General features: G+C 39.9%; 1 protein-coding gene across 1 annotated transcript in view; it reads right to left on the reverse strand.

Moving 5' to 3' along the window:
• Positions 1–24,180, reverse strand: part of LOC124712487 (bifunctional heparan sulfate N-deacetylase/N-sulfotransferase) — a 107,860-nt gene that overhangs the window by 39,823 nt on the left and 43,857 nt on the right. The window contains exons 10-11 of the mRNA XM_047242782.1: positions 19,702–19,884; positions 16,467–16,687 (exon numbers count right to left, since the gene is read on the reverse strand). Coding sequence (XP_047098738.1) covers positions 16,467–16,687; positions 19,702–19,884 — 404 coding nt within the window. The remainder of the gene's footprint in view (positions 1–16,466; positions 16,688–19,701; positions 19,885–24,180) is intronic.

Genomic DNA, 24,180 nt, shown 5'->3' on the forward strand with positions numbered 1-24,180 from the left:
ACTTCACTTTTGATAGTTTTTAATAGCAAGTTATGTAAAAATAAAAATTTTTGTTGTAGCATCCCCAAGGATGTTTTCATTGTCTGCAATAATGAACAAGCAGGATCACTACAGTTGGAAAAGTAGAAACTTTTGGAAATAGACAAAAACTTTGTAAAAAATAATACTTGTGACTTTTATCAAACTTTTAAGAACAAATTAAAAGGGTTGTTGTTGTTGTTGTTGTGGTCTTCAGTCCTGAGACTGGTTTGATGCAGCTCTCCATGCTACTCTATCCTGTGCAAGCTTCTTCATCTCCCAGTACCTACTGCAACCTACATCCTTCTGAATCTGCTTAGTGTATTCATCTCTTGGTCTCACCGTACCCTCCACGCTGCCCTCCAATACTAAATCGGTGATCCCTTGATGCCTCAGAACATGCCCTACCAACCGATCCCTTCTTCTGGTCAAGTTGTGCCACAAACTCCTCTTCTCCCCAATCCTATTCAGTACCTCCTCATTAGTTATGTGATCTACCCATCTAATCTTCAGCATTCTTCTGTAGCACCACATTTCGAAAGCTTCTATTCTCTTCTTGTCCAAACTATTTACTGTCCATGTTTCACTTCCATACATGGCTACACTACATACAAATACTTTCAGAAATGACTTCCTGACACTTAAATCTATACTCGATGTTAACAAATTTCTCTTCTTCAGAAATGCTTTCCTTGCCATTGCCAGTCTACATTTTATATCCTCTCTATTTCGACCATCATCAGTTATTTTGCTCCCCAAATAGCAAAACTCCTTTACTACTTTAAGTGTCTCATTTCCTAATCTAATACCCTCAACATCACCCGACTTAATTCGACTACATTCCATTATCCTCGTTTTGCTTTTGTTGATGTTCATCTTATATCCTCCCTTCAACACACCATCCATTCCATTCAACTGCTCTTCCAAGTCCTTTGCTGTCTCTGACAGAATTACAATGTCATCAGCAAACCTCAAAGTTTTTATTTCTTCTCCATGGATTTTAATACCTACTCCGAATTTTTCTTTTGTTTCCTTCACTGCTTGCTCAATATACAGATTGAATAACTTTGGGGAGAGGCTACAACCCTGTCTTACTCCCTTCCCAACCACTGCTTCCCTTTCATGTCCCTCGACTCTTATAACTGCCATCTGGTTTCTGTACAAATTGTAAATAGCCTTTCGCTCCCTGTATTTTACCCCTGCCACCTTTAGAATTTGAAAGAGAGTATTCCAGTCAACATTGTCAAAAGCTTTCTCTAAGTCTACAAATGCTAGAAATGTAGGTTTGCCTTTCCTTAATCTTTCTTCTAAGATAAGTCGTAAGGTCAGTATTGCCTCACGTGTTCCAGTATTTCTACAGAATCCAAACTGATCTTCCCCGAGGTCGGCTTCTACTAGTTTTTCCATTCGTCTGTAAAGAATTCGTGTTAGTATTTTGCAGCTGTGGCTTATTAAACTGATTGTTCGGTAATTCTCACATCTGTCAACACCTGCTATCTTTGGGATTGGAATTATTATATTCTTCTTGAAGTCCGAGGGTATTTCGCCTGTTTCATACATCTTGCTCACCAGATGGTAGAGTTTGGTCAGGACTGGCTCTCCCAAGGCCGTCAGTAGTTCCAAAGGAATGTCTAGCAATATGAGGTGTCTTTTTTTGGTTCTAATAAAACCCCATGTCATTCCAAGCATGTGTGTTAATTTTTACCTCTCAATCTACATTATTCCATGATTTATTAAGTTTTCAAATTTATACTGATTTTTTGATCACCCGGTATTTCCTGGCCGAGGCACTGGCAATGGACAACAGTGACAGGAGCTTCACCTGGCCGCCACTCGTGCCGGATACAAATACTGCGATGCCAGACTGCACGGGCACACCACCACATCCCTTCCCACTTCTACGGAGCAGGTGCCAAGGGCATTAGTGAACAAAACCACAAAACAGGACTATGCTAACTGAATCACTGCTGATGGAAGGTTGTCATAGGTGAGGTACCCACCACATTCACCCAGGTGTCACAACAAATTTTGACAGCAGTGACAGCAGTTAAGCAAATGCTGCTGCATTGCAATGGTGTCATCTGAAGAGGTGTCGCCCTCAAAGGGATTGATGGCCAGCTGTCTCCAGCCGAAAAGGTGTGCCAACGGAAGTGGCCAGGACGATGGTGTGCCAGCTGTGCAATTATCTCACATGTGATGTCTCTATGGACCACGTGGTGGCAAGAGACAGAGACAGCAATGCCAAGGAAATGTCCACCCTTTGCCTCGATGAATGCCCAATGTCTGGGCAGCCACCATTACAACCGGTACATCTGAGGAAGGAGCCTCCGTGGTATCCAGCCTGTGCGAGATGGCGACATCTGCAGGCAGGTCTCCGACGGTGTCCATTGCAGTTGTGGCAGGTCGTTACCCCTCCGAAGGCATAGTTGATTTGAACTGTGGGAGAAATATGCCTCACCAGCATTCACACTGAATATTTGTCAGTTATGCATCTCGTGAACTATAGCTGGCACTCATTCTGGCCACTGGCTGGATTGCCCACAGCATATTATGAAGGGCACAGCTGTGGCACAGGATGGAGCAGGTTAGCAGCATCCAGGGTTGTCATCTGGGCAGAACCTCCACTGGGCTCCAGGCATTCAGCACAGAGGTTGTGTAGATACTCAGGAAGGGAGGCAATGCTATGTCGGCAAGTGAGTCAAATGTGTCTTAAATGCACACACTGTTATGTTTCACCTTGCCATTTGATAGACTGTGGAATGGGGTGTATGTGAGGTGAGTAATACCTTTCTGGGCGCAGAAATCATGGAACAGTGCGGAGGCAAACTGTGTACCATTATTGTCAGTGGCAATCCTTTGATTGCAAAAATCTGCATTAGAGCCCACACGGTAGTATCTGCCATGGTGGAGTAAATGTGCACGACTTACAGGTAATTAGAAAGTACATCCCCATTACTAACCAGATGGAACGATAGAAAGGACAGCAAAATTGATGTGTATGCAGTCCCACATCTGATCAGAGGTGGGCCACAGAGCAAAAGTTTTTGAGGGGCCTGTCCGAAGCTCGGCACACCGAAGCATGTCAATCACTGAATCGGTGCTGGGCCAGTAGACAAAATGCCATGCCAGCATTTTGATGCAGGCTATGCCCCAGTGCCCACAGTGGGGAAGTGTCAGAATTCGAGGCCACAGGACAGTCAGAATGAAATTGCATATTTCATTGGAATCCATACTAAAGAGAAGTGTTCCATCAACAGCCGCAAGCTGATTACAAAGAAGGAAAAGATTGTAGCCATTTGGGCCAACCCTGCAGCACAAAATGAGACACCTGATGGAGCACTGGATCTCACCAAGTGGCTTTCTCTGCACACTTGGCTGTGACTGGGATCCTGCCGCACACCATCATTGATACAGAAATGCACAGCATCCATGGGTAGTGAGTTGTGCTTGGGTAGCTCAGTTGGTACAGCAAAGGTCTCAATCCGGCACACAGTTTTAATCTGCCAGGAAGTTTTATATCAGCACACACTCTGCTGCAGAGTGAAAATCTCATTCTGGCAGCATCCATTTTGCCAAATTCTGGGTCAGGACCGATGGGTACGTGTGACAGTGCATCTGCCTTGGCATGACAAGCAGTGGGACAGTAAGGAATCTCGTACTGATACGCATTCAAAAATAGAGTCCATCACTGTAGTCACTGTGCAGTCCTGTCACAAAGCTGAGAATGGGGAAAGGGCCACAAACGATTCATGGTTTGTGATGAGATGGAATTTGTTTCCATAAAGGAAAATGTGGCACTCACACGCCACACAGATGATCACCAATGCTAATATGACTACGAAGTCTTTTGCGACGGAGTCCTTGTATAAACAGTTCTTGGTTTACTTGCCATGTCAAATTTGGATAAAATCCCGAGCTTTTGGTGACTACTTCAGCTTTACCCCTGATGAAGATCACCAATGCTTCCTTTTCTATTTGCAAATAATTGCGTTGAGCCGCTGTCAACATCTTTGAGACATACGGCAGAGGTTGATCCATTAGCTTCACTGTGCGACAAAACTGACCTACTCCATACTGGGATCCATCTGTGGCAAGAACCAGCAGGTACTGAGACATGGGGAAGACATTAGCAACAACTTGATGTCAGTCAATACCTTGTCACAGTCCACCGACAAAACAAAAGAAACACCTTTCTTCCACAAGTTGTATATGGGATGAATGACATCAGCCTCATTGGGAATAAATTTTGAATAGTAACTGATTCTTCCCAAAAACGGTTGGAGTTCTTTCAAATTCCATGACTTAGGAAGGCTGGCAATAGCCACTAGACGCTGCTGCCTAAGATGGCAGAAGATGGCCAACATATTCTACTTCTGCCTGAAAAAACTTTGACTTCTGCATGTTGCACTTAAGGCCTGCCTCTTGTATTTAGTGAAAAGACTCCGAAGGTTGTCATGCTCTTCATGCCATGAGGACCCGGTGACGATAATGTCATCTAGAAGATTACACGACAGGGGACGTTGCCTAATAACTGCTCTAAGACTTGCTGAAAAACAGTGCATAATTTTGCACTGACTGCAGTAATACCTGTGTGTATTGTGATATATTGTGAAATTTCGAACATTCATGAGTGCCATGATAGAATCATACTTTTATTGTCAATTATAGGCTTAAACCTAGTTGTGCTCTTTTCAAATTTTTGAGAACAGTGCATCTGTCCTCATTCAAAACAATCATTCTCTAATTTCATTATACAATTACATGAGAAATAGGTTATTTTTAACAATTTCTGGATGCTTACAAAACTATATTTTCATATGTTACCATTACGAGTGTTAATTGGCATTTGCGATTTAGTTACTGTAGCAGATATTCTAAATAAACATACTGTGTTACATCTACTTTTACCTTAAAGAGGAGTGGTCCTATATATTATCTGCATTTATTGTAAATTAACTCTGTTTTCAAGTTTGCTAACATCTGTAATTAACATGAAACATTTTAGGAAGCTAGTAATTTTATCACAGGTTTTTGTTTCGCCTTAATAGAAATCTCATTCTGTGTATTTGCTTCAGTTCTTGTAGGGAATTAGCAAGTTCTTCGCTCAACAGATTGAAAAATAATCAGCAGGCTTAATTTAGAGTTATTTGTTCACTGCTTTGTAATACATTGCACCAGCCAAAACGCAGCCCCACTGTGAATGCTATTAAAACACACGGGACGAGTTGGCTGACGTTTGTAAGTAGCTGGAAATCACCCTGACTACTGTCAAACAGTTGGCAGCTGCTGCAAGTTGGTGTGTTGGATGAGCTCCTGAGAGTCGTGTACGTGTGATACCTGTACCACAGGTAGAGTCCACACAGAATACGGTTGCCGATGTAGAGTGACCAATTTTCGACCAGTGTAATGGGCAAGTTCATTGGTTTGTTCAGAGGGGGAGGCCTACACTGCCTGTGAACTTTCGGCTGGTTGGGAATGACAGAATCGAGGCACAAGCCTTTCAATCTTTCTCAAATGTTTTTACAGAAACTATTTGGTTAAAAAATTTAATTTTTGCTTTACTTGTAGCTTTATATGACAGGTTCATGACGATGTGCCCATCATTTCGTTAAGGGTCATAGTTATTATGATATTTACATGGAAATAAGGCACTGCACAAAATTTGAAAAAGCCTGCAATGAAAAATAGGGGCCGCTATGATTTTGCATTTGGTGCATATTACATAATATGTTACTGCTTATGAAATTTAGCTAACATATTGAATTTTTCTTTAGACTTGGGTGGAGGTCTCCATCAGTCACTCAAATTGATCTGATGTAGAACACTCATTTTTGATAACGCCTTGCTAGCCATAAAGCCAGAGTGAAATATCCACAACATGTCTCATATTTCATAAATGGTTTAAGATATCAAAATGAGATTTTGGCAAATGATAGCACGAAAAGAAAGGAATATTTTCCCCATATGGTTATTATGCAAAACTTCATGATCTGCCATGTTATTCCACTAACTACAGACTTTTTGATGAGATAATGTAATGTTTAAGGGCTATCAATAGCTGGTGAAATGAGAAATGCTATGGGTTTTGGAACATAAGTGAAGACACTTCATGTTCAGTTTGTACTGAGGATGTGTTTTTTCTAAGATACAGACCTTACTTTTCTTCAGTTCCTCACTTAATAAAGCACTTTTTCAGAATTCTCTCACAGTCGTGTCTGCGCAACATGTTAGCAAGGTAAGAATGCATAAATGCTGATGTGTTTTGGCAAAAGAAGCAAATTTTAATATGGTAAGAAGAGAAATATGTAGCCTTTACTCAAAACTCGCCACTCATGATGCTTCTCTAAAAGTTACAAATGGTTAACAAGCCAGGTAGAAAGAAATCACTGCATTTTGAGCAGAATTCTTTTTAGGTACTAACCAAAGTGGAGGTGACAGATCTTTTTGAATGGTCATCACACAAGGGCCTTAGTTAACATTTACAAAAAATGTTAGTGCAGGCTGCAGTTTAGAATGGCACTTCCCCCCTGGCACTTGGCACTTCCCCTACAGTGCCTGCCCACGGCGCACTACCACTCTCCCCATGTGTGCCGTGCTGTCTGTGCAACTACCAGCCGTAGTATTCTGCGCAGACTCCGCTTCAAGTACTATCCTCTCCTGTGCATCCTGTCTCCTCTGCAGGTAGTAGAGGATCCATCATTACTCATCCACTTGACTGCAAATGGTGTGTCAGTGGTAGATCTTGGCATCCTGTACAGGGTGAATGGAGACCAGGGAGGACTCGGGGTGTTGTACTGGTCCCCCTAACCAAATAGTTTGATATGCTGTCTTTCGTTGAAACCAAAACTGAGCCATTGGAACTTACTTCACCTGTTGGGGGAAACCTGTTTTGTCCAGTGTCAGGAGGAAGCAAGCGCAAAGGAGTAGGGGCCCATTAATCATCAGCAGTTCAAACATATGGCGAATGATGGTATCCCTTAGCAAAAGGCAGGAAGAAGCAGGAAAGGACACCAGGTGCACTCAGAGTGTATGCCTGGGGGCCTCATTTAACATGTTGAAGAGAGGGAACTGGGTGTACCCAACTGCAGATTGTAGCGCATGTTGGAACAAATGATGCCTGGCATCTGAGATCTGAGCTCATACTTTGGTCATTCCAGTGACTGGCATACATGTTCAAGAAGACAAGCCTTGCACATGCAGTTTCAATGAAGCTCACAATTTGCAGCATGGTCCCCAGAACTGATCATGGCCCTTTGCTCTGTGTCAAGTAGAAGGACTGAAGCAGAGACTATGAAGGTTCAGTGACAAGCTAGGCTGTGACTTCCTGGACTTGCACCATAGGATTGAGAACTGTAGGGTCCTACTAAATTGGTCAGGTGTGCACTACAAATCAGAGGCTGCTACCCAGTGTGGAGTGCACACAAGAATTTTTTACATTAGGTGACTCTCCAGCTGATCCAGATAATGATAGCTGTATGAAACCCAGAAGTATCAGCTTAAGATCTAAAGAAATGCCTCCCACAGGTGAAAGCATTAAAATCCCAATGGTACGGTGGTCAAGCATTCACAACAGAGTGCCAGAGTTTGAAGCACTCATGAAAAGCAGTGGATCTCACATAATACTAGGGACAGAGAGTGGATTGAATCTGAAATTGGTTGCAGTGAGATTTTTGGGGAAAATTTAAGTGTATATCAAAAGGATAGGCAAATCGGTAATGTAGGTGGTGAATTTGTTGCAGTAGACAAAAAACTCAAACCCACCAGGATAGAAATTCAAGCTGCATGTGAGATTGTTCGAGCAAGACTCAGTATCAGGTGTGGATCCTTCTTTCGGCACCAGACTCATATCCTGATGTAACAAAAAACTTTAGAGAAAACATCAGTTCATGTGTACACAGGTTCCCTAACCCTACTGTAATCATCAGTAGAGACTTCAATCATCCAACAATTAACTGGGAAAATTACAGTTTTCTTAGTGATGGGCATGATAAGACATCCTGTGAAACATTACTAAATGCCTTTTCTGAAAACTACATAGAACAGATAGTTAGGAATCCCACTCATGAAGTAAATAAATTGAATGTAATGACAACAACTACACCTGACCTCCTTGAGGAGTTCCACATCAAAATTATCGCTATGTGATACCCTGTAGGAAAAGTAGCTGTCTTATGAGTCTCCTTGTAATAGATGACTTTCTGTTAAGAAGGACAGGGCTTGAAGGTTGGCATAAATCATAATTTTAGACTCCCAAATCAGAGCCTGAAACTTCTTTATACTCCGTACTGTGCCTAATAACTCTTTTTCTGTTGTAGCAATATGGCCGCGAGTGTAGAAGTGTATAATCCTAAGACGAGAAAAAGTTACAGTTATGTACTAAAAAAGGGAGTGTGCAAGAATTGTAACGTCGAAATAACAAATTTAAGAGAACGAATTTCAGGTCTACAATTCTTAATCAACACTTTAAGAAGCGAAATCACCACACTCAAGAATGAAAATCGGGAACTACGGTCGAAGAACAAATCATCCGAAGTGGCACCTGACGAAAGGCACAAATCGTCCGAGTGGACAGAAGTGAGACACAAAGGTAGGACTTTAGCTGGAAAAATGAAAACGAACTTTGCAACAGCAGTTACATTTACGGATAAAAACAAATACGGTGTTCTGCAGTCCAGTGATGGAGTTAAAGACAGTGTAAATTATCCAGACCATTCAAAAGACAATGCGTTGAAAACGAATGGTCACTCTGGGAAAAATGTTGATAAACAGGAAACAACAGGTAAAAAGAACAGTGTGCTTTTTCTAACAGATAGCCATGGCAGGAATTTATCAAATATGTTTCCAGAAATAAATCGAGACTTAGCAGTGACCAGTGTTGTTAAACCTGGAGCGGGAACTAAACACGTTTTAGACGCTTGCATTCAAACAAAATCCACGCAAGAAAATGACTTTGTCGTTTGCATAACAGGATCTAATGATGTTGCGAAAAATGAAGCAGATGTCTGCGTAAAAGTGCTTCAGAACTTTCTAGAAAAAAATAAATCAAGGAATACAGTTGTTGCTACAGTGCCTCATAGGCACGATCTAATCTATAGTTCGTGCGTTAATAAAGAAATTCGAAGAACGAATATTAAAATAAAGAAACTGTGCTCTGAATACGCAAATTGTGCTGTGGTCGATATAAGTAAACTTAAGCGTAACCTTCACACCAGACACGGGCGCCACCTAAACTATGAAGGGAGAAAGTTTGTTTGCGATCGTGTCAATGAAATAATTAAAGAAAGACTCACATGGAATAAAACGATCTACGAAAGTAGCGGTTTGAGTAATACCTGGAATGTACGTCATTTTTTAGTATAAAAGTCTGTGAATCGGCGGGTAATAAACCTCCTGTACTTGAACTAGCTGCTAAAAGCGACATTCGAATGAGAGAGTGTTCTCAGACAATAAACAATAAAGATAAATCTGTTACTGTGATGCAAACGAACATTCGCTGCATTAGGAACAAAGTATTACAATTAGAACATTTGTGCAGTATTGAAAACGTTGATGTTGTTTGTATCTCAGAACATTGGCTGACAGACGATCAAGTACAATATTTTGTTCCTCAGGGGTATGCTGTTGGAGACATTATGTGTAGAAGTGAAAGAAAGAATGGAGGTGCCCTAATATTTGTTAAAGATAGTATAATGTTTACTAAAATAGATGTTAGCTCTTACTGTGCAGAACTAGATGGAGAATTTAGCTGTATAAGACTAAACGTAGAGAATACCATAATTGTTAGCTTATATAGATCACCAGGAGGAAATGTAAATACATTTTTCGAAAGATTTGAGCTGCTTATGAGGAAAATACTAAAATCTAACATAAAACTAATTATCTGTGGCGATTTCAACATTGAAATGGCCAACAGTGATGAACATGTTACTAGAACGTTTTTTAATATCTTAAGATCGCTAAATTTACAATGTACAAATTACACACCAACACGGGATAAGGCGTGCTTAGATAATATTATAGTAAATTTTTCTAGAGATATGTACGACGTCAGACTTGCCAGTGGAGCCCTAGCTGATCATGAACCATTGATTTTAACATTCTCCTGTGATCAGTTGCCTAAATCAGACAAATCAGTCAGAATCAAGTCTAATGCCACATGGGTAAGAGGGCAGAAAGATGAATATATTAATTTATTTATTGACAGAATATCTTATGTTAACTGGGACTTTGTATACAACACACAACCTGGAAAGGGTGCTGGTGAAATGGTGTTTAACAAATTCCTGGAAATACTCATAGAGTTATGGTACTCCTGCTCACCATTAATCAAAAGTAGCCCTAAACATAAACAGAAAAACAAACAGCTAAAATGGTATACAGATGAGCTAGCTCTCACTAGGGAGGAGATGCTCAAACTGTACAGAATATATAAAAATTCTTGTAAAGAAGGACCTGAGCTAGATAATACTTCTTATAGAGCTTATCTAAAATGTAAAAAAATCTACAAAGACAAACTGTCCTTGGCCAAAAAACAAGCATGTGAACATTACATTGAAAGTGCTCCCAACAAATGTAAAGCAGCATGGGATATCATCAACCAATATAATTCACAAACCCATACACAAGATGCAATGCTGGTCCCAGAAGAAGTAAATAATTACTTCCTAACCTCAGTGAGTGAGCTGAAAAACAAAATCAAACAAAATGGCACTTGTGCACTAGATCATCTTTGTGCTGTGCCCCATAGTATGTATACTTTCCACTGGAATGTTGTCACCCCAGAGGATATTGTAAAAGCTGTGGCAAGGTTCACCAACTCCAAAAGCATGGACTGTTATTGGTTTTCTAATTATCTAATGAAAAAAATAATACACCTTATCTGTCAACCTCTTTCTTTTATTTTTAATATTTGTTTAGAATCTGGAGTTTTCCCAGATGCACTCAAAACTGCTAAAGTAATACCGGTCTTTAAAAAGGGAGATAAGCATCTGCCCCAAAACTATCGACCAGTTTCTATTGTCCCAATTTTTTCTAAAGTTTTTGAATATGTAATGTACAGTCAACTAAATAACTATTTTGATAAGCATGATCTCCTCTCCAACAGACAATTTGCATATCAGCATGGTAAAAACACCACTACTGCTGTCACTGAAGTTGTTAACCAGGTGTTAACTGCATTCGAAAATAAGGATCTAGTGTCAGTCGTACTGTGCGATCTTAGCAAAGCCTTCGACTGCATACCATCTAACACCCTACTTGCAAAACTGGAATTTTATGGCATACACAAACCATCTTTGGATGTAATCGAATCATACTTAAGTAACAGGAGACAGTATGTATCAATTAAAAATAGATGCTCCTCACTTAAGGAAGTTCGGACTGGAGTGCCTCAGGGCTCGGTCCTAGGTCCTTTTCTGTTTATCATTGCAATTAATGACTTACCTTACCATGTAGGAGCAAATTCAGTTGTGTGTTATGCAGATGATACAACGTTGCTCAATACACACCATGACACAACAGAACTGCATCAGGCAGCGCAGGAAAAACTAGAACTAGTAATGGATTGGTTTTCTTCTAATGAACTCCTGTGTAATCCTGATAAAACACAAGAGCTAATTCTGGGTTTAACTACAGCTGTTGAAAGCAAATCAATAAAATTATTAGGATTCCACATTGACTCAAAATTAAACTGGGAGGAACACATTAGCCATATCTGCAAGAGAATAGCAAGAGTGTGTTATCTCATCTGGAGACTGACAGATATAGTCACTGATGAGTATCTAAAGGTGGTATATTTTGGCCTCTTTCAGTCACACATTTCCTACGGCATATTGTTATGGGGACATTCTTGCTTTGTCAGTGAAATTCTGAAAATTCAAAAAAAAGTAATTAGAATAATAAGCAAAGCTAAGCCCAAGGAACACTGCCATCCCCTCTTTATCAAGCACATGATATTAACTGTGGTGAATCTATACATCTACACAGCCCTGCTTTATGTCAAAAGCAACTTAAATGAGTTCGAGACCAGAGAGAACATACATCCCCACAACACCAGAGGCAAACTGGACTTTGACATACCAAGACACAGACTCACAAAGACTGCAAACTCACACAAAATAATGAGTTTAAAACTCTTCAATAAACTTCCAGCATCTGCTCGGTCACTGACCAATAATATTTTCAAACGTAAGGTTTATGACTGGCTTCTCAAACACCCATTTTATAAGATAACAGAATATTTTGAAATAAGCATTGACATTAGTATATAAGAATATTCCTAAAAGAAAAGGAATTAAATTGTAAAAACTTTACTGTAAAGTTGTTGTTAATTGTATATTTAATGTTCAGACCTATTCCGCTGTAAGTGGTCAATGGTGAATAAACTGAAACTGAAACTGAAACTGAAATTAAAACAAGCAGACAGATACATAAGTTCAGCAAACTAGATGAAAGTCAGTAGTGACATATCTCAGTGAGGAACTTGAAATTTTCAACACAGGCCAGGAACATGTAGAGGAACTATGGCCAAAGTTTAAAAGAATAGTTGACCATGCACTAGATAGATATGCACCCAATAGAACAGTTTATAATGGGAAGGAATCTCCATGGTATACAGTCACTTAAAAGAAACTTTAAAGAAACAAAGATTACTGCATAACAGGTGTAAAAGAAAGCATAGGGCTATAGACACAGAGAGATGCTAAATTAAACGTGTTTGGCTGTCAAGAGGGCAATGTGAGGTGCTTTCAATGACTAACATAGTAGAATATTGTCATATGAGATTTCATAAAACCCAAAGAAATTCTGGTGACATGTAAAGGCTTTTAGAAGCACCAAAGTTAGTGTCCAGCCTGTAGTGAATGAGACAAGAACTGAAACTGAGGGTAGCAAAGAAAAAGCTGAGATGCTCAACTCTGTTTCTCTATTTCCCTATGTTCCTTTACAAAGGAAAAACCCCTTGTACTGCTGAAAAGATAATGAAATATGTATTAGTGTCAGTGGTGTTGAGAAACAGCTAAATCATTAAAAGTGAACAAAGCTCCAGTGTCATGGAATCCCTATCAGAGTCTATGCCGAATTTGTGGCTCTTCTTCTAACTACAATCTATCGTAGATACCCACGACTGAACTTATGTGTTCATTCCATTTCATATCCCCACAAAGTGTTACACCCAGGTGTTCATATGAGTTGGGTGATGTCAACAGTGGCTTATTGATATTATGGTCATAGAATACTACTTTTTTTTCATTTTGTGAAGTGCACAATGCTACATTTCTGAACATTTCAAGCAAGTTGCCAATCTTTGCACCACTTTGAAATATTATCATAATCGACTGAATATTTATGCAGCATCTTTCAGATAGTATTTCATTATAGATAACTGCATAATCTGCAAAAATCCTGATTTCCCTATTAATATTGTCTGCAAGATCATCAAACCACAGCCTGAACAGCAAGGGTCCCAACACACCTCCCTGGGGCACACCCGGTTATTTCTACATCTAACAATGACTCTCTATCCAAGATAACATGTTGCATCCTCCCTACCAGAAAGTCCTCAATCCAGTCACAAATTTTACTTGATGCCCCATATGATCGTAGTTTTGATAGAAAGTGTAGGTGTGGTGCTTTTCAGAAATCAAGAAATACAGCATTTATCTGTTTGCCTTGGTACAAAACTTCCAGTATATCTTGTGAGAAAAGTGCAAGTATTATTTCACATGATGATGTTTTCGAAACCCATGCTGGTTGGCACTGAGGAGGTCATTCTGTTCAAGATACCTCATTATGTCTAAGATTCTACAACAAATGGATGTCAAGGATCTTGGAAGGTAGTTTTGTGGATGACTCCTGCTATCATTCTTGTAGAAGGATGTGCCATGTGCTTTCTTTTCCAAGAACTGGAAATGATTTTTTGTTTGAGGGATCTACGATAGATTATAATTAGAAGCCATGAACCTCAAGGTGGTTTGCAGAGTATGGATGTAGTTGTAGATGTAGATGTAGATAGGGTGGGTGCTTGTGATGCCAAAAGGCAAGTGCCTGTAACAATATATCTTGAATGGGGATGTTGATGGCTCTGAGCACTATGGGATTTAACTTCTGAGGTCATCTGTTGGGGGTGTTGATATCTATAATCTGTCAGCATGAGGATTCCAGATGAAGCTGTAGATATTCCTCCACCATACCAATTTTTTAAAAACATTTGCCACATGCCAGTTTTGCGAGGATTTCATCAGTCCGCATAATTGGATAAGAATATCCTGCCAAACGAGTTTCAATGTGGATCTGAAATCTCCACACAAATGAAGAGTCCCTGAAGATTTGTAAATGACAACTAATGGCACAGCTCATTGGCTAGAGGGAACAATGATGTATGTGCCCTGCAACCCATCAAGCCCCTCCTCGACTGCCGATCTCAGGAAGGAGCTGATCATGACGAAATTTAGATATTGCCATTGGTTTGAGGGTGATGTGTGTCTCAAAATCCTTTGCTGCCCCAAACCTGGTGTAAACAGGAGACCAAACTCACAGCAGCTGTCATCCACTTCCTGGAACAGAATAGCAGAAACGAGATGGATCACATCTTGAATTTGAAATAAAGAAACCGAGAATGCATCAAAACCAAAAATGTTCTCCGACATAGTACTGTCTACATCCATAAACATAATACCCCTCAGGGTACTTGATGGTTGACATCAATCGTAAACTCTCCTTGAACAGGAATGGGCTGGTTTCCATAACTGACCAAATGACAATTTGCGGACGAGAGAGCAGGTCGACCGAGACTATGATATGTTTCCAGTTTCACAAGGAACACAGAGGACCCAATGTTGACCTGTAAATAGTTAGCTTGTTGCTGAATCAACAGCATAAATGTAAATCTTGCTGCGGGTGTCAAGCTCTTGGTCATGGACAGGCATAAAACTACGCACTTCCATGAACCCCATGTCTGTGTCTGAGGCCCGGCTACACAGGGAACTACGACTTGGACGTATGGCCTTGTCTGTCACAAGCATCACACACAGTGTGTGTATGCAGGTAACAGCACAGAGAGTGTACACGGAAACAGTCACGAATTGACGGAAAAGTGGAGTCGAAAACAGCGACAATCTATTGTGACCCAAATTAATTAAGGAACAAATTGAGGGCATCAGGGAATGCTGCCAATGTTGTGGCAACAAGAGTGTGGATGTAATGTCTGTGACATCACCAAACTGTTCAGATGCAACTTCTGACACTTCGAAAACCTTAGCTACAGCTAAAACCAACCATTGGATCTTCTAAACACAATGCCTCCTGATGGACCGGTCTGTCCAGGGCAGAACAAACAATGATATTGTGAATCACAGAATTGGCACAGGAGTGCTGGCAGTGGGCAAACACAAATTTACACTTTCTACTGATCCCACAGAAGTTGGCTACCCATGCTTGATAGGACTGGCCCAGTTTCTTTTGCCATTGGTGGAACTACATATGGGAAACCACCACGCAGGTTTGCTTAAGATAATAAGCACTAAGCAAGTCTTACATTTCAGAAAATGATAATGCTGATGGATCTTTCAATGGGGAAAGTTTTCTAAACATGTAAAACATTTCAGGCACAATCCATGACAAGAAAAAGGCTTTCCAGAATGACTGATCCTCTACCTGAAATGCTGCTGCAGATGTTGCTGGTATGTGTCCCAACCTTCCTTTGCTTTTTGGAATGGTGGGAAAGCTGGGGGGGTCAATGGGTGAGTAGGCAGGAGTAGCTGGAGGGCCATTGCTCCTAACGAATTTGTAAAGAATTGACAAAACAAGTCTAACTGCTGCTACTGTTGTTGTAGCAGTTGAACCAATGCCAGATCCATTTCACACGTGAAAGACATGCACAGAATGAACTACTTCTTCACCAAAACTGCTGTATTTACACACTTTATTGACAACCACTACATACACAAAAATTATGTTGGTTGACAACTGCATACCAAATAATAACAAGGGTAGAGAAACACTGACTCAAATATTAACAGGCAAAGTACAGAGTCCTATCACTGATAACAGAATGCACACTGGTATGGAGCTGGTCTGACTTGAGAACCTTTGTGTACAGCAAAGAAGATACAAGTTGATGAGGCCCCACTGGTAGCAGCCCTATGTGGCTGTATTTGTTGTCCAGGGCAGTGGCATGCTTGCTTCACTGGGCCACCACTAGCACCATATACCAATGCTGTGGTGGTGGACTGTGTGGGTGCGCCACCACAGAAGAAGCTTATTGGCCAGTAGGAGGAGGATGGGGAGGGGGAATTTAGTAAGGAAAGCTTGAACGAAGAAATCATAACTTAACATAATTTTGTCTATATTGGCTTTGTTCTGAAATAATGGTATGTGGATAACTATCTACTCTTAAACATTATTAATCATTGTATTTTGATAAATTTATGTACAATAGCAAGTTAAAGTACCAGTCAAGGCCACGATAGTAGTTCTTCCCATTGAAGAACTGGATTTCCTCAAAGGTGTCCGGGCTGGGAAAGTTACTGCTGATGTCTGGATGCATAGAGAGAAACATGTAGAGGGCAGTTGTCCCAGTTTTCTGTGGTCCTATCACCAGGAAACGAGGCAGCTGTTCACAGGTTTTATTCCGAGACCAGATCCGTTGATGACGTATATCATTGCAAGGATTCTACAAAATATAAAAACATGTAAATTAGGTTTTGTCATTGAAACATTTCTTACTATGGTAAGTGATGTAAATGGCTTCAACAGATTACAACACTAAATTATGTGTAAATGGGGCCAGAAGTTGCAGACTATATTAACACAAAATACACAAGATAATAAGGATCCACTATTTCATAAGACAGTAAGTGGCAGCGGTATGAAATACACACATTTCGGCTTTCTTATCTAAATGTTCTATACTACAAAGGTAACTAAAAGACAAAACAGAGAGTTGCAAATTATTTATCTTTCACAGGTACGTAGAAAAAAGCTTGTCTCCAAAGTTTCTACACTCTTCTCAAAGATATTAAAGTACAAAGCTCCTTCTCACATGACAGAAAGTGTGATTGCTTACCATTTACTGCAAGTGAAACTCTTTCAAACATCCACCCTCCCCCCTCTTTTTCTCCCTGTTAGCTGCTATAGAGATAAACCCTAGTTCCAAAAGCTTAACACTTTTTTTAGTATTTGTTACGGCACTACTAGCTGCTATTTTGGCCAATATAGTAGCAATTTATTTCAATTAGGTTACTTTCTCATTTTAATATCACTGTCTGATTTACAGAAATAACAGTTCAACAGCTTGATGTATCTAATATGTTGCATTTAAAAAAGATGATAGGTAAACAAGTTTATACTCTTCCCTATCTCTTTTGTTCCATGAACATCATGTATCACAGATGAAATTCTTAGAACATTCCATTATGACGAATTACACTACTGGCCATTAAAATTGCTACACCAAGAAGAAATGCAGATGATAAATGGGTATTCATTGGACAAATATATTATACTAGAACTGACATGTGATTATATTTTCATGAAATTTGGGTGCATAGATCCTGAGAAATCAGTACCCAGAACAACCACCTCTGGCTGTAATAATGGCCTTGATATGCATGGGCATTGAGTCAAACGGAGCTTGGATGGCATGTACAGGTACAGCTGCCCATGCAGCTTCAACATGATACCACAGTTCATCAAGAGTAGTGACTGGCGTATTGTGACAAGCCAGTTGCTCGGCCACCAGTGACCAGACGTTTTCAGTCAGTGAGAGATCTGGAGAATGTGCTGGCCAGGGCAGCAGTCGAACATTTTCTGCATCCAAAAAGGCCCATACAGGACCTGCAACATGCAGTCGTACATTATTCTGCTGAAATGTAGAGTTTCGCAGGGATCGAATGAAGGGTAGAGCCACGGGTCATAACACATCTGAAATGCAATGTCCACTGTTCAAAGTACCATCAATGCGAACAAGAGGTGACCGAGACGTGTAACCAATGGCACCCCATATCATCACAGCGGGTGATACACCAGTATGGCAAAGACGAATACGTGCTTCCAATGTGGGTTCACTGCGATGTCGCCAAACACGGATGCGACCATCATGATGCTGTAAACAGAACCTGGATTCATCCGAAAAAATGACGTTTTGCCATTCGTGCATCCAGGTTCATCGTTGAGTACACCATTGCAGGCGCTCCTGTCTGTGAAGCAGTGTCAAGGGTAACCGCAGCCATGGTCTCTGAGCTCATAGTCCATGCTGCTGCAAATGTCATCAAACTGTTCGTGCAGATGGTTGTTGTCTTGCAAATGTCCCCATCTGTTGACTCAGGGATCGAGACGTGGCTGCACGATCCATTACAGCCACGCGGATAAGATGTCTGTCGTCTCGACTACTAGTGATATATTCCATATTCTGCTAACAGTCATTGGATCTCGACCAACGCGCTTTATCAAAGTTGGAAACGTGATGGTACGCATTTCTCCTCCTTATAGGAGGCATCACAACAACATTTCACCAGGCAACGCCGGTCAAGTGCTGTTTGTGTATGAGAAATCGGTTGGAAACTTTCCTCATGTCAGTACATTGTAGGTGTCGCCACCAGCACCAAGCTCGTGTGAATGCTCTGAAAAGCTAGTCATTTGCACAGAAACTTCTTCCTGTTGGTTAAATTTTGCATCTGTAGCATGTCATCTTCATGGCGTTGCAACTTTAATGGCCAGTAGTGTAAATATTATCTAGCGTGTTGTGGGAAAATTTGTTTTCTTACAGAACTAAAGAAAAGATATGTCACCCAGCGCATAACAGGCAAAGCAGTTTTAAATGAGCTGATAAAGGTACAATTTCAGGTGCTTTAAAAGCTCTGTTTTGTATGTTTTATTCATAACTTGTCATCTTAGTTGTAATTACTTACATTGCTGAATATATATTAATATAATGGAAGGAAACAATCCACGTGGGAAAAATTATATATAAAAAAACAAAGATGAGGTGACTTACCGAACAAAAGCGCTGGCAGGTCGATAGACACACAAACAAACACAAACATACACACAAAATTCAAGCTTTCGCAACAAACTGTTGCCTCATCAGGAAAGAGGGAAGGAGAGGGGAAGACGAAAGGAAGTGGGTTTTAAGGGAGAGGGTAAGGAGTCATTCCAATCCCGGGAGCGGAAAGACTTACCTTAGGGGGAAAAAAGGACAGGTATACACTCGCACACACGCACATATCCATCCACACATACAGACACAAGCAGACTTGTGTCTGTATGTGTGGATGGATATGTGCGTGTGTGCAAGTGTATACCTGTCCTTTCTTCCCCCTAAGGTAAGTCTTTCCGCTCCCGGGATTGGAATGACTCCTTACCCTCTCCCTTAAAACCCACTTCCTTTCGTCTTCCCCTCTCCTTCCCTCTTTCCTGATGAGGCAACAGTTTGTTGCGAAAGCTTGAATTTTGTGTGTATGTTTGTGTTTGTTTGTGTGTCTATCGACCTGCCAGCGCTTTTGTTCGGTAAGTCACCTCATCTTTGTTTTTGAATATATATTAAAGTATACAATAATTATGGAAATAGATGGTCATAACCATTTACAAAACAGAATAGAGAGGATTATTACTGTGACTGATGGCAAAGAAAACTGATATCTGAACATACTTCTCCATGGAGAAACAAGGTCATATTGGCATACATACCCCCCAGACGGGATCCACTTCTTGTGGATAGAGCTGAAAGTATCGTTCCCCGAGCTGCAAGGGAGGTGCAGTTTTCAACCTGAGATTTGTCCAGCACTGCAGGAACTTTATCACAGACTCAAATGTGTATTGTGCCAGGCGGTCATTCCCGTAATTTGACATGTGTGTCATAAATATGTTAATCTGGAACAAGGATATTGTTGGTAAAAATTATTTTACAGAGGTAGCATACGGTCAGTTGTTATCACACTGTGAAATCAACATGTTAACACAGAATACAAATTTTAATGATGGATCTCCTCCATTACATTTCATAAGCTCACAAAAGCCTGAAATTTAAAGTGCAGCAGCTCTGTCCAGAATAAATCTAATAAGTGCATCGTTATTGAGCGTACGAGATGCACTGAAAACATGAATCTCCAAAGCATACTATTTGTGTTGATGGTCACACCACCAGGTTAATATTTCATTGCTTCTTTTACTACTTACAATCACTTTCCTTATTATTTATGTCAGTATTCATTTCATGCCAACAGATAGAAGCACCCTTCCTCAAAATTGATTAGCGGTAACATTAAATATCTTACATGATAAATTACTCATGTCTGTACCCTTTTTTAAAATCAGGTTCTAAAACAATCAAATGAAAAAAAATGTATAAGAGAAGGAAAAATGACTAAGCATTTCCGGAAATTAATGACACATATGTAATGGAAGAATTTAACTATCCACATACCACTTCTAGGAAAACAATACAATATCCGTGCACAGCAAAATGGCGCTATCTGCAACTAGTGCCACGGCAACTGTAGTGCACTATAGGCCATAGATTACAGGATGCATGGCGGCTGCAGAGGTGTGTACAGGTGAACAGACATGCAACTGTTGAGCAACACACCACTAAGATGAACCGAGGGGCTACCAATAGTGTCTCCTGAAGAACCGTTCGGAGAGCATTACCGCATACGGGCCTCCGTAGCAGGCACTCGATTCGTGCACTTGTGCCGACTGGTGTTCGTCAGCAATAGAGGTTGGAATTTGCATGCCATTACTGCAACTGATCATCCACTGAGTGGCAAATGATGGCCTTTTAAAATTAATCACATTTTATGCAACATCATGCAGATGGCCATTGGCATGAAATGTCTGAAAGCAAACATCCTGCAACCAGGAGGCAGTGTTATGGTCTGGGGAATGTTTTTGTGTGATTCCCCAGGTAGTCTCATCATTCTGGAAGGCACAATGGAACAATACAAGTACACCTCTGTCCTCGGAAACTGTGTCAACCCCCACAGGCAGTTTGTTTTTCCACGGCATGATGGCATTTACCAGCAGAACAGTGCAATGAGTCATACAGGTTGCAGTGTGCGTGTGTAGTTCAAAGAGCACTGGGATAAGTTTATCGTGCTCCCCTTGCAATGAAACTCCCTGGGCTGAAACCCAATGGGAACCAGTGGGACCACCTCAATCAGATTGTTTGCATCGTGGATTCTTATCTGAGAAACATCCCTTCCAGAACCAAACTGACTTTCTTCTTGCACATCTCACAGTAACATATGCTCTAAAGGTGGTTATTCAGGCTTTTGACAGTTGCTCACATTAACGTACCTGGACAGTGTAATGTGGGTTATGTAATTTTTAAGTACAATAAAGAGTAATTCCAAATTGCTGCACTATTATGTGTAAAAACTGTAGTGAAGGTGGTGTCACGTCTAGTATTTCTGATAAATGAAGGCAGAGAAAAACAGTGGGTAATTAAAATTAAACCAAAAGACGAAAATTGTAGAGGCGGTATGTGGAAACTTTCTCCAAAGCCCTGCTTTCAAGACTTGAGAAGGAAAAAAAAAAAAAAAAAAAAAAAAAAAAAGAGTTGTTTAGTGCCCGACCAACAATCCACAAACTATGGGTTCAAAACTAGGGCAGCCCAACATTTTTCTCTTACCCATCAATTATCACTTCCTTCAATTTTGGTTTTGTTAATGGTAAGAAATGGATTTATATCTGTGATATGTCTCTAGTAATACATTGAATTTACCAGTAGCACATTTTTATTTATAGACTATTTATTGATGCTCACAGGACAAATTATTGGTTTGGGAAAATAAACATCAAGGAATATAAATCTGTCAGTGGATATCTTGCTAGCATGTATAACATGGATAATCAATGACCTGCATTACTATTACTGCGTCAATATAGAAAGTATATGTTTAGTTCTTCAAAATCAGCTACTGTGAAATTGTTTTTTCCAATTTTTTTTATGCTTTTGCAGAAACATATTTTCCAGATTTCCTCAGTATAAGAGAAAGTTATTAGGTTCACAATGACTCATTGACAAAACATTAAAGCAGGGATGAAAAAGATATATTCAAAGCTTATAAGCTACTAACTTTGACCACAAACATCTCAGCAGTAAAATCTGAAATGGCTTCAGAGAATATGGAAAAAAGCTTTATCTGGTTGCTTCCATTATTCACACCAGACTATTCAGTATATTCTATAAAATGAGTAGCCATATATGAATGTCGTTCTCTTAAGCCATCTACCAAATAATGAACTACATCATTCACTTAAGCCATGTGCCAAATAATGAACTATGCCATTCACTTAAGCCATGCTTCAGATTATGAACTAGAAGTGCTGCTTTGGTGTCATTTGGTAGACCGATGCCTTTCTCTAATCAATAGGTGATTGCATTTCACATCATGACACTATCTAGTTGTACGTACACCCCACACGCAGTCTGGAAGAAAACATGGTGGCACTGTGATGATTGGCCACTCTCTCCAACACAGGCTCCATAGGAGCTCCCTCTGATGAAATGTGCCAGAATCTGGCAAATTAGCTAGCCCTGGGTCAGTCTGAGTCAGTTGTGATACTGTATGTGGAGTGTGCTTACGCGCATTCTGCTTATTGTAGGTGTGGACTGGACATCGCTTTGCAGTACAGATTTAAGTTAGCTCTATGTATCTCTTGTTGTAAATAAGTAAGGGGAAAATTCCTGTTAGCTTGTTCTTACAAAAGTGCTAATATTAATAATATTATAAAGAACTAATTTAGTTTTAAATGTTTCTGTGGAAATCCTCCTCAGTGGGGTATAAAAAGAGTTGGACCACACAGAGTTCATGAATTCAGTCTCACATACTACTGTATCAACCATATATCGGGACAGTTAAGTGTTGTTTAAAAAATAAGACAATGAACAACTTGAAATCAGTGGTTTTTAAAAAACTAGTGGGAAATCTGTGATTTATAGCAACATAACACAAAATCAGTGCTGTTTAGTGGAATGTCACGGAAAATAGCATTTTTGCCTCTTCTCTGTGAAAAATGTCATAAATCTGAGGATGTCAGCAATAGATGGTAGCTATTTAATGTTGAAAATAGATATCAACTTTTTCATCAGGGCTAATTGCGGCATATAATCTATTTAGAGTAATAGTTCATTTCCTAAATTAAGAAGTGAGCTTGTGTGTAACTCGTTCTTATGAAAGTGCTAATATTAATAATATTATGAAGAACTAATCTAATTTTAAATGTTTCTGTGGGACTCCTCCTCAGTGGAGGAGCCTCTGCTTCCTGACAATCAACAATAGTAGCGGTATTGAACGTGTAAATATATTACATAATCTAAATTTCTATTCGGCGAAACATTTCAACATTTGTCATATACGCAAAAGCACCACAAATTCTTATTCATGTCACTGTGTACTCAGCACAAAATGCATAGTGACTTATGAAAATATTATATGACATCTCCATAATTTTAAGGATATTGTTTCCAAAAGATGTTGCAAGAGTTTCTGCATTCAAAGACAAATCTGTGGCATTGTTTATCAAGTCAAAATTTGTTTTGCTGGACATTTTTTGTTCATGTAGTTGATTCACATACATGTTCAAACTTTTCAGCAGTGCAGCAAAATAGACATTTTCTCCAAAATTCTCATGAAATCTTGAATGGGAGAAAGTTCTGCCTCTATTCAAATACAGTATTCATTCAGCCTAAACTCAGTGACAAGCATGTGTGTTGACGTAATTCACAATTGTGAAAATGTCAAAGCCTGCACTGACTGCTAATGGATAGGCATGGGAATCTGAAACCACAGTCAAGACACTATTTTGAAACATGTGCAGAGTGGAAAATACAAGACAACAAAATTAAGCAGTATAGTTTGCCAATAAAGTAGCAGTCTTCAAATAGCAGTATTTTTGAAGCTGGGGAAAAAAATGAAATGCAACTTAGGATATGTGGACCACAGAACTGTATAAACATTTTTGAGGGACAAAATTCCACTCCAAAAACTGGAAAACCAAGATTTTAAGCAGTGGATGAATGAATACACTTAATACAAACAAAAAGATACTTCACTTAAAACTTCTGGGCTGGGAGGCCATGGTCGATGTGTAAAACTCTCCCGACATTTCGTCTCTGACTGCAGGAGACATCCTCCAAGGTAAAGTGGTGAGCTGCAAAAAGAA

The sequence above is a fragment of the Schistocerca piceifrons genome, chromosome 8 (assembly GCF_021461385.2).
Source record: "Schistocerca piceifrons isolate TAMUIC-IGC-003096 chromosome 8, iqSchPice1.1, whole genome shotgun sequence".
NCBI classification, from domain to species: domain Eukaryota; kingdom Metazoa; phylum Arthropoda; class Insecta; order Orthoptera; family Acrididae; genus Schistocerca; species Schistocerca piceifrons.